The sequence below is a fragment of the Pimephales promelas genome, chromosome 14 (genome assembly GCF_988280905.1).
Source record: "Pimephales promelas chromosome 14, fPimPro1.hap1.1, whole genome shotgun sequence".
Classification (NCBI taxonomy): Eukaryota; Metazoa; Chordata; class Actinopteri; order Cypriniformes; family Leuciscidae; genus Pimephales; species Pimephales promelas.
Genome location: NC_142782.1, coordinates 11,473,159 through 11,484,709, shown reverse-complemented (window position 1 = coordinate 11,484,709; position 11,551 = coordinate 11,473,159). Strand labels below are relative to the sequence as shown.

General features: G+C 37.5%; 1 protein-coding gene and 1 long non-coding RNA gene across 3 annotated transcripts; both read right to left on the bottom strand.

Moving 5' to 3' along the window:
- Window positions 1-313: 313 nt before the first annotated feature.
- Window positions 314-3,298, bottom strand: LOC120486613 (uncharacterized). 2 transcript variants are annotated; one of them, XR_005624217.2, is made up of 3 exons: window positions 3,087-3,298; window positions 2,850-2,963; window positions 314-2,004 (listed from the first exon to the last, which is right to left on the bottom strand). It is a non-coding gene; the product is annotated as an uncharacterized LOC120486613 (long non-coding RNA). The 2 variants fall into 2 exon arrangements; XR_005624216.2 differs by having other exon boundaries at window positions 2,850-2,941.
- Window positions 3,299-3,603: 305 nt separating this feature from the next.
- LOC120486622 (uncharacterized) lies at window positions 3,604-10,534 on the bottom strand. Its single transcript, XM_039682770.2, has 11 exons — window positions 10,254-10,534; window positions 9,673-10,170; window positions 9,468-9,590; window positions 8,578-8,700; window positions 7,947-8,197; window positions 7,624-7,767; window positions 7,321-7,535; window positions 6,922-7,189; window positions 6,687-6,847; window positions 4,357-4,595; window positions 3,604-4,246 (listed from the first exon to the last, which is right to left on the bottom strand). The coding sequence occupies exons 1-11, from the start codon at window positions 10,255-10,257 to the stop codon at window positions 3,987-3,989; spliced, it is 2,286 nt and encodes a 761-aa protein (XP_039538704.2). The 5' UTR covers window positions 10,258-10,534; the 3' UTR covers window positions 3,604-3,986.
- Between the last annotated feature and the right edge of the window lie 1,017 nt (window positions 10,535-11,551).

The following is an 11,551-nucleotide window of genomic DNA, read 5'->3' as shown; positions in this document are numbered from 1 at the left end:
CACCAACACTAGGCATGCATGTGCTGGTGGATACAGTGGCTGACGAATCAGGGAAGGCCACGTCATGACTGATAACACCCAATCATAGAGCCGAGCGTTTCTAAACTCCCCGTTTTATCCCGTCGGTCAAAACACCCTCCGGAGATTCAAAACGCAAAACAGAGCTGCAACGATTCTAACCTTCTCCGTTTTAGGGCTTCTTTTTTTCCGTTTTCGTCTGGACGGGAGGTGCAAACGTAGCAAAAGGTCTCAGGTTTTAAACAAAAATGCTGTAGTGTGGATGGGGCCTATATAAATGTAAACCATTATTAAAGACAATTAACAGTAGTTTTCAGGTAGACACTAAATAAAGCAATCAAATACAAAATAAATAATACTGGATAGTCTTCATGGTATGAGTAATTTACAGATTAATCCATATTAAAGTTACTAAAGTTTTTTAGTCAATAGCAGAGAGTGATTTTTTTTCATTGTCTTTTGTTGTTTGAATAACATTAAAAACACAGACTGCTGCAGACATTTTAGGCTGCTGTCACTTTAAGACCATAATGCACGGATCCAAGTTACACAAGCGTGTTGTTTCTTCTAGTTTGTAAGGGTTAATGACACACCTTTCTACTTAGTGTTTTTTTACCCTCTACAATTGCCATTTTCAGTCTTGGTCAATGCACATAGGAATCATCTTGGGGAGTCAATTTCCTCAGGCAGGCACATTTAAACCTCCACACATAAATTACCTGGCCGTGTAGATACCAAAAGCTTATTTTAGCTACACCCGGCCTTTTCTAACATGCATAAAACCAAATACAGTTATGCACATAAATCTGACATCATTGATTCTCTTGAATGGGATCAAATCCTTGCAGCCTTTGGCTACAACAGTTCCCTGTTACAGTTTTTTGGGCTGTTTAAGCACGATTTTCAAAACACTGCACACAATTAACAAAGCCACAGATCATTTGCAATATTAAACACTCTTGTAAAAACTATACACTTCTGTTCAAAAATCACACTTTGTTACCATATGAAACACACACATTTCACATTACTTCTTGACATTATACTCTGTTTGCACGAGCAACACGATCACACTAAATGCGTCTTTATAGCACGCATGTGTATCGTTGTGTAATTTATACACTAAAGTGAGTTTTTATGTGCATATGATACGCATTGGTTGGTTTAGTAGCGGTGTGGGGTGCGTGTGTATTATACATTTGGGTAGATAGTGGTGTGGGGTGCGTGTGTATTACAATTAGTATCAACTGCATGTGAAAAACTGTGTTTCATATGCTATATAAAATATAATATAAAAAATATATATAAATTTGAATATATAAAAAATATAAAAACTAATTTTCGTGTATAAATTACACAACAATACACGATGCGTGTTATAGAGACGCTCTGTGAAAAACACTTTCTTTTGACCACATCTATAATTTCCCTAAAAACATTTCTGATTTAGCACATTGTGAACTGAACTGACTTGCTCACTTCAAGTCAAGGGTACAGCTGTCAATAAAACTACTGGATGATCTAATGATAAGTTTATCATTAACTTAAGAACACATCCATTAATCCACAGTAGTTTTGTTGACAGCATTTATAATTTAATTGACAGCCATAATAATGCAATAAAGTTTTCGTAGAGAAAGTGAGCTATGTTTTTAAAATAACGAATGTATTGATATTGTCCATAAATACAATATGCTATTCATAATAGTTGAATTCATAGTTCATTTAGTTCATCACAGTTTATGGTGTGAAGCTTATCTTAAGATAAACTTCATAGATACAGTATTAAAGTAAAACTTAGGGTGTGTGTGTGTGTGAGGGGGGGGGGGGGTATTTAGTATTATGCAGTTGGCATATTAATATGACTTCTGATTTTTGAACAGTCAACTGCTATTGTTTTATCACACTTGATGTACTTTGTAGATGAGGTCTGTATAGGTCCAACATCCTTCTTTCCTGCCATAACAGTTTTTGATGAAGTTCAACCTGGAATAAAATATCATACAGGTTGAAGAGAAACATTCTCAAATCTTCTCAAATGATAAAATTCTTAAATAGACTTGTAAGCCTTGTTCAATTTGTTTCCTTTTTCCTTATTTCCATATTTCCTATATTCCGTATTATGACCTTGTTTTTATCAAACAGAACTGCAACAGTTTCTCAAGCTGTCAGTATTCCCTGCAAATAAAATATCATAATATTTTATTAATAATAATAATAATAATAATAATAAGTCTACTTAAATTATGGGACTCCCGCTATATGGAGCCCATGATGAAAGTGAACTGATTCAGAATTCATCACCTGTAACAGTCTGGGAATTTCCATCCTGTTGGAAATTATAGGCTAATGACACGTGTGTGGGTGCGTTCCCTGAAGCCATAGTCGCAAGTTCCATCATTACATCGTTGAACACAATCATTCAACGGAATTTGCTTGCGACCGTTGGCTAACGATGCTTGTGGGAAACACACACCTGACCATGTCAGTTGGTCCCTGACTCTTTTAGTTGCCCTCCTAAATCTTTATTCAATATTATGGCTCTCTTTTTACATTTTCAGAATGTATTTTAGTAGGCTATTCTAAACAATATTTTTTAATTCAACTTAGCTAATTTATTTAATTTTTTTAAAACTGCACGTTTGAATCAATTCCTTAATGACAAGTCAGGAGTGAGTATTTATTCAATATTGGGTTTAACTGAGGAACATGTTTACAACGAGCTCAAAAGATGATATCACTGGGCATTTCAAGGAAATCACAAGACAGTTGATCTTATTTGTTTGACTTTTATCATGTGAGTAGTGAAAGGGTGGAAACGGTGGGAGTACCTAAATAGTTTGCAACGTATCCAGTATTTTTCCAACAGCCACAGTGGGCTTGGCACTTCTGAGCAGCTGCGGTCACGGTTTGGAGGAGGAGTCTGCAATGGACAACTTGGTTCACTGAAACCAACCACCACATAGACAGTACTGTTTGAGGATACTACAGTAATGGACTGTTGTTATGGATCAAATGGGTATTATTTTAACTGGGAGGAAATGCGCGTGAACGCAGATATTTTTTACCTTGTGCAGGCTGCACCAGTCCAGCAGATGTTGACGGCGACAGAGTGGTCACGTGCGAAATTACATTGTAGCCAAACATTAATCTGTTTTGAAGTCCACATTTAAGCGGAAACACTGCATATAAATTTATATTTTATAATAATTCTGGGGTGGCAATGGTTTTTGTGAGGAGTCAGTTAGCCTACTACAGCCTATCCGCCCCTGATCTTTCACAGCTGACAGATCAAGACCACATGGGGGGGCTTGGCTTTCGCTGATGCCAAATAAGCTCCGCCTACAAAAAACGTCACCATGTTTACCAACTGAAAAGGGTCTATTTAAAGAGGAATATGTGTTGACTTGTGTAGGATTTCTGCAATTTGTCGAGACATTGTTTTACTCTACTTAAAATTTTTTTCATAGACCTATAGTTCCTAATCGCCATTGTATGAAATCACATTTGATTCACTGAATTGCTGATGTTTATTGGCAGTCCTCCTCCCCACGAAATCAGAGAAATAAATACTCAAAGCATGACTGACATTTGAGTTGCACTTTATTTTAAATTATGTACTTACAGTGTAAAGCCGAAGTGAATACATATATAATACATATATACATATAAATATAATAAAAATATATATAAGGTAATAAGGGTTAAGGTTAGGTTTAGCAGTAGTTTAGCAGTACGTTTAGCATTAGCAGTAGCACTAGGTTCAGAGTTAGTCCCTAGTTAGTTATTACCTAGTTATTGTAATTACAGTACATCGGAACAGCGCTGTAAAATAAATGTAAATGTAAAAAATATACAGCATATACAAATAACTGTACATAAGCGCTTTATTTCAAGCAATGGAATAGTAGCTTGAAAATAGTAATATATATTTGGGATGTAAATATTTCCATTTTTTCCATTTCCTTTTATGTCCTCCCAAATTCAGCTGATTCTTGGATTGCTCTCAGAAGCATTCTGTAAAGTTCCACTTTATCTTTTACCACCCTGGGCAGGAACAACCCCATTATGCATGTGTTAGCATATGGCAGACGGCATCCACGCTCCTCTGGCTGGTAGAAATGAATGCTGGGCTTATGGGGGAACCCAAGAGGTGGGACTTCATCCGCTCCAGTTACGAAGGCCAAAATCTCCTCAAAATGCAACTCATTTTGTGGAGCTTTTTGATCTGTTTAGGGAAAAATGACAAGCTCAAGTCTTGACAAATTGCCAATTACAAGCTCAAGTATGCAATTACACAGTTTATTTCACAGTTCATTTGCTGACTAGGAAACTCACCCTCAATCATCTGAAGCACCAGTTCCCAGTAATGTAAAGTCTCCTCCTCAGCCGCCCTCTTCTTGGTTCCTACTTTACTCCAGTGGATTTGGAACAGGGCTGTGAATGTGCTTCTGGAAAGGGGCTCATGCATGTTGGTAAAGATGGGCAGAAACTCAACCCAGTGAGTTCTTACCATATCCCAGAACTGTCCATAAGCATTCAGTCCCTTTGTAAACTGGAGAATCATATTTGATGTTCTGTGAAAATTAGCAGAGACTGTTAAACGACTATTCTTATATTTGCGCAGTATCACACCACAAATATTATTAGATAATTATTTGTATAAATATACTAAACAGTGCTCTTGGAACGACCAATCACATTAGAGGGCCGGAACTAACTGCTGTGTAAATGAGGGTAAAGGCTCTTTCACATTGAGGCCACATCCCCACGAAGCCAGTGCTTTCCCTATCCGATGTTCGTAATAAAAATGTCCGTAAACACGGCAACGTCTCGAAAAATATCTGCTTACACACGAAACCACTGAAACCGACTCAAAACGATGTATACATCCCAGACCAGTATATGGCGCTGTAATTCTCCTATAGAGATGCACTAAAAAAGCGAGAAGAAGACTTAGAGCATGGCATAAAACCTTCCACGCTGTAGGCTACTAGACAGTAAAATAATAGACTATGCAATAATATTAGGCACAGTTGCTTCTTTTCTTTTTTTCACCAAGAACTTTATTGAAGAACCATAAATTGCCTGGTACAAAACAGGGAGTCACGATAATCGATTAGTTAGCGCCTCAAAGAACCAGCAAAATAACAAATGTGTCAAATGTAGACATTTTGATTGTTTATTAATAACCTAGTGTTTTCTGTGTCATTCTTGACTGAAAAGATGAAGCTGACGATGCTGATTCGCTACTTTGCAGTATTGTGAACGTGCCTATGGAGTAGGCTAATGCACTTCATACAGATTAGGCTATAAGAGAGAGTTTTCTGTTTCTTTTCGTTTTGAATTGTTGTTCGATGTTGTTTAAATGTGGACATTTCAAGCTTTCTATATATTTCGGTTTTCGGGTTTTTTATGAGACGAGCTCCAGTTCCCCATCCCTACAAAATACGAAATGTCTTAATCGAACTACAGACCAGCTCCAAAGCATACGAAAGAAAGTACAGGCCTAAATAAATAAATTAAATTAAAATACATTTAAGTAAATAATAAATTAAGGAATACAAGAGGCTAGTTTCTGCCAAATTATATTATATTATTATTATTATACAAGCAGTTCGGCAGTTGTTGCTGTTGTTAACAGTCTGACTAGTCGACACGTGGGGTGATGACATCATCTTTCCACAAAAATACGCAAATTTTCCGTACACACGAAAACACAAGGGTGTCCTTTTCAGATGTATCCACCCTGGGACCCAGTTTCAAAAATATACCGGTTTCAGTGTCCCAAAACGCTGGATCCGTACGATCTAGACGAAACGCCAATACGACCAAAAATTTGAACGTATACAGCTTAACGCGTCTCTGTGTGGATAGGGCCTGAATGCGCCGCAATAAAGTTTAGCAAATTGGCTATGAACAGAGCTTTCACACTGGTACATGAAACGATTGAATGCATTCAGATAATTCACGCCTGAACGATGGGTGGCGCACTGGCGCTGACTAAGAATTTTGTATGCTTTTAAAAGCCCTTCAGGTCGCATAATTCTGTGGGAAAGTAATACAAATGTCTGTAATCTGCATAAAGAGGATGTAAGAATAAATCTGTTCTCAGACACCAATGATATAAGAACTCAACATCCATTCTATTTTCTTACTTTTCTTCAGCGTTAACGCAGGTTTTCTAAACAGCGCCACCACTGTGGCTCAGGTAAGCTCAAATCTAATTGGATGGCTCGTTTCATTGTTGACGCTTAATTTTTTTAGTCATCATGTTACGATTGATCGTGCCGGGGGTGAATAGTCCCATAAGGATCTATTGTTCCGATTCAAGAGTGTCCTTTCGACATACATTCGTGTCACTTAATCACGCTCAGTGTAAAAAGCCCTTTAATTTGATAAAAGCAAGAAGTAATGTTTATTATCAACGCATTCTCACCCCAAGGCCTCACCTTTGACCATGCTTCAATATTTGACGTTTTAGGCGCCCTTTTTGTCACTTACATGACGCGATCCTACGGCGTCATCTAACTGACGCTAAAGGGCGCCTAAAGCGTCAGATATTGAAGCATGTCCAAATGCTTCCCAAGGCGTCAGTTAAGTGACGCCTTGGGGGTGAGAATGGGCTGTTATTATATGAGTTATCAAATTTTAACATAGATTCATACCTAAGATATATGTAATGTCGAACTGCATAGGAGTAAATCTTTGGTACATCTTGGATGGAAATTTCAGGTCTGTATATTCCAGGGAATCCACAGTCACAGATCCAGTCGCCATGCTCTCTCTGAAGCCTATGGAGGTCTTTCGTCGTTCTACATGACAAAATCTGAACGCAAGATAAAATGGTTAGAGATCTTGTAGTTTAAGAAGGAGCAGATTGATGGAGAAAGGGATAGAAACCTTTTTCAGTTTGTCCTGAATGTCAGCATCTGGTATCAGGTGCCAGTCAAAGTCTACCAGTTGACATTCTTGGGTGCACATCAGCTGGTACAGACAAGGGTCAAAAGCCTTGAGTCCTGGTCCGCCATGAGCCACAGACCACGCAATCAGCTTCCCTGCCAACTCATACTTGTGTTCCTCCAAGGACATCTGGTCATAGGTGAAGAACAAGTGTCCAGACGGTCCCTCAAAGATCCCCAGTGAGCTTTGCACCTCCATCATCAGGATCCTGAGGCAAGGGTAAAGATGAAACGAGATGCCATTCATGTCAAAGTCAAACAAAACTGTAACCTAGTGCATGTTTCCTGTGTAAGAATGAGTTTTCTACTCTTTAATGAATCCAAATCCAAAGTGGCGTACCTAAAAAACTCTCTCCGTGGACCTCCACAGTCGAGAGCTTGCTCACCAACAAATGTCACGATTGGTGTTTTGGTCCAAGAGAAATTGCAGTTGGAAAGCACATCTTTAGCACTCTGCAGCAAATTCTTACGAGAAACCAATACTGAAATTTGTCCACTGGCACTGAGATGCATGTGCTGAAACTCTCTGAGCAAAGAGCTAACGTCCATGTCCTCCTGTTGAAGAGATGTGAATGCTACCTTATGCTGCCCTTCTGTGATGTCAATGTATGTTCGCTGTGTGTGTCGAAATAAAGATAATTACCATTGAAGAGTTTCGGCTTGAATCTGAAAGATAACTGTTGGTTGAAGTCCGCCGGTCCCTTTGATGTGCAAGAGCAGGTGGAAGAGAGCATGATGGGTAGAAAGCATTTGGATTCATGTCTGACGATAGTGTGTCCGCAGTCATCTGTGGAAAAATTAGTAGCCTAGTTTAATTTTACAGTACTGAAACGTAATTGTTAAATAGCAAAATAAAAGTGCCTTCAAAGAACTCCAGTGCTTAAACATTGACCTTAGTGGCACTTAGTTATTACAGTATTTTAGAACTGAATAAATGAATAAATAAATAACAATTTCCTACCATACCTCATTTAAAACAATGTCCGTCTCAGGAATTATATAAAGTTCGCCATCGCCAAGCTCCTTTTTTATTTTCTTCAGAGTGTCTGCATGTAATCTGCGAAGTCTTCCACGTTTATCAGCCTTTGCGAAATGGAAACCAATCGAATCCAGATTGACCAATGGATATCTGGAGCAAATGAAGCAATTCAGCTCTCTCCAAGTCCAGTTAAGATTCACTCCTCTTGACTCCTGACTCCTCCTCTCAACAGGTATGCCTAGAAAGCATCACATAGGACATTTTGTAAGATTCTTAATGTTTCAAGCAGGTGTTAGCTGTAAATGTTATGTGCACAATGAGAATTGGCGATGTTTTTAAAAGGATAGTTCACCCAAAAAAACGAAAGTTCTGTCAACATTTACTCACCCGCATGTTGTTCCAAACCTGTATGAGTTCCTTTCTTCTGTTGAACACAAAAGAAAATATTTGAAAGAATGTTGGTAAGCAGGCAGTTGACAGTAGCCAACATTCTTCAAAACATCTTCAACAGAAGAAACTCATACAGGTTTGGAACAACTTGAGGATGAGTAAGTAATGACAAAATTTTCATTTTTGGGTGAACTATCCCTTCACGCTGAAAGTAGCCAGATAATGTACCTAATCCAGCTCTTGTGAGATCTGAACGTTCTCTGGTGCTTGGGACTGTCGTCTGGTTGGCAAACTGTACAAGGAAGAGACTTGGTTTCCAGTTTGATGATGTTTTCTGGACTGGTCTGGTGTCTAAGCAGGATAAAAAAGGCAATGGAATCAGTACACTGGCTTCTAAAACTACTGTAAAAAATAATCATGATTTTAACGGTAAAATGTAAACATGCTACAGTGCAAAACTGTTAATTGGTTAACAGAAAGTTTCCGTACTATATACGGTAAATAACTGTGATATAATTTCACTGTAAAATACCTTTAAATTTACAGTTATGAAAGTGGAAAAGAACAACTCATTGTATAATTTACAGCGAAAAACGTAAATTGACATTCCCACAATTCTCTTTGTGACACTTCACATTTTATGTATTTTTGTTAAAATAACTAAGTTCCTCAGAGTTTTCTTGTTTTTTTTTCTAATCAGTTATGTGCATTAGGGTTTTATGTTACATTTAATGTTGTTAAATTAATGTTTATTGCATTTTTAAAATTTCATGTGTGTTACCATGATGGTGTTTAATGTTTGTGTGAATGACACTGTGCAGCTTCTTTATATTAGTGTTAACCTTCTAATGCTCATGTGACTCTTATCATTACTGTGATGATTGATGGTTGTCAGTGTATTACAATTGTACAAAACAGATATCAATTTTCAAAAGGTCGGTAAATCAACATTTTATCAGAAAATTAAAAATGGTCTATTACTGTAAATTTTAAGTTAAGTCTGTAAAACCATTAACGTTCCTACCGTATCTTTAACGGTAAAGTTCTGGCAATCACAGCTGCCGTTTTTTTACCGTAAAAATTACGGTTTTATTTTTTACAGTGTATGATCTTTTCACCTGTTTTATGGTTATCACTATGCTCTTCCTCCGACATTTGTCTCTCAAACTGTCTCGTCAACCAGTCGATGCCGCCATCAACGGGACAAACCGGGCATGACGTTCGGCTCCCCCTCCTTGAGCCTACAGTACATTTTTACAAAAGATTTTATAGTGAGTTCTGACCGAACTGCTAAGAAAAGTCTTTTCCTCATTAAGTACTTACCCAGAAGGCGGACGGCACTTGTGCTCCCGTACAAATCAATGAAAACCCATAGTGGATGATTCAGGTTCAGTCCTTTTGTTTTGAGGTAATATTTCTCCCCACCTTTCTCTTGGATAATAACCATGCCTGCATAGTTCATCCAAAACTGAAGCTCCACACCTCTCCTACACAAGTGCTCTGGCACCGGCACAACGCAGTATCCCTGTGCGTCCCTGAGGTCTGGTATAGAGGCAGGTGGTATATTGTTTCTTTGTGGGCAGATGTTGGTGAAACCCACACGGAGAGCTCCATCCCATGACGAAGTGCAGTCCTCAATACATACACACAGCTTTTCGTCTACCTTTACTGTGCGGCTTAGAAACGCCAAACCATTCAAAAAGGTGGATGAGTCTCTGGATGCGAGTCTCCCTTCTTGGCTAAGGGACACATATTGACCTGTCATGTCCAGATTGAAAGTCATCGGACCCAGACATCGACTGCCACACATGCGATCGTGCCCTAAAATAATACAAATGAATCTGTCAGACTGACAAACCAATGAACCTAGAAGCAATTTATGTATTTTCACCAGTTATACTCACTCATTGTTGGTTTGTCTTTGCCTCATGAAAAGGTCCTGATGTTCAAGATGATAAACTATACCAAAAAAACTATTTGTGACCACTTTTACTGTCTAAGTCGTTGGGAGTACCACAGAATATGAAGCCTGTTTTACTAGTTGCACTGGATGAATGAAGAAAAGAAAAGAAAAGAAGAAGGGGACGGGCTTATAGGTGAAGCACAATAAGGGAAAGTACTTACTGTTTGTACACTCTAAACAATGCTGGGTTGTTTTAACCCAAATGTGGGTCAAATATGGACAAACCCAAATGTTGGGATAAAAATTTTACCTCTCACTTTAATTTTTTTTAATTACTTTTTTTAACCCAACATGTGGGTTTGTCCATATTTTACCCAAATTTGGGTTAAAACAACACAGCATTTTTTAGAGTGTTAATTAGTTTTGTAATTAGAGTACAACTTTTCTTCTAAACTGGATGTTAGGCAACTCCCGATTCAAATAAAGTGTCATTTTGTCTGTTTCAACTGCTTAGTAATGTTTGAGAAATTAGGTGGAGTTGAAAGGTTAATCTCATAAAAACGTGTTGAGATCACAATTAACTCCTGAATATACATCCTGTAATTTAAACACTGACACAGATGACAATTCGTTTTATTTCTCATCAATTTAATGCATTAGCTAACAATAAGCCATATGTTTGTAACAGTTTATTAATCTTTGTTGACATTAGTTAAAAGTTCATATTTACGGAGGTCTATTAACTAATGTTAATATCTAATTGATCTAATAAATGAACACTAAGATTAATAAATGCTTTACCAGTATTTTTTCATTGTTAGTTCATGTTATCTAATTTAATTAATCTAATCTAAAATCCAGGGAGTTTATTTTAATTTTAAAAAGGCCTACTTATAATCCAAGCTAGAACGTTTAAATTGTCATTTGGCTCATTGAAATTCTGGTGAAACAAGACGAATAGTTTCATGACAGGTTTATAAGAAAACAAACATCTAACACTGTATTACTCTTAATGATGTTTAGGGTTTCAATCTAGAAATATGAATCTGATGCTGAGATTAAAGGAGTAGTTCACTTTAAAAAAAAACTTTTGCTGATAATTTACTCACCACCATGTCATCCAAGATGTCCATGTCTTTCTTTCTTCAGTCGAAAAGAAATTAAGGTTTTTAATGAAAACATTCCAGGATTTTTCTCCATATAATGGACTTCATCGGAAACCAAATGGTTCAAGGTCCAAAAGACAGTTTCAATGCAAACCGCAAACTGTTGAAAGGGCTTTGATTGATTCCAGACGTT

Excerpts from the sequence above, each read along its gene's own strand:
- LOC120486622 (XM_039682770.2), bottom strand. Across the intron at positions 9,591-9,672 it reads AAGTGCCGTCCGCCTTCTGG|GCTCAAGGAGGGGGAGCCGA; the intron begins GTAAGTACTTAA and ends AATGTACTGTAG. Across the intron at positions 4,596-6,686 it reads CGACATTACATATATCTTAG|AACATCAAATATGATTCTCC; the intron begins GTATGAATCTAT and ends TAATTTTCACAG.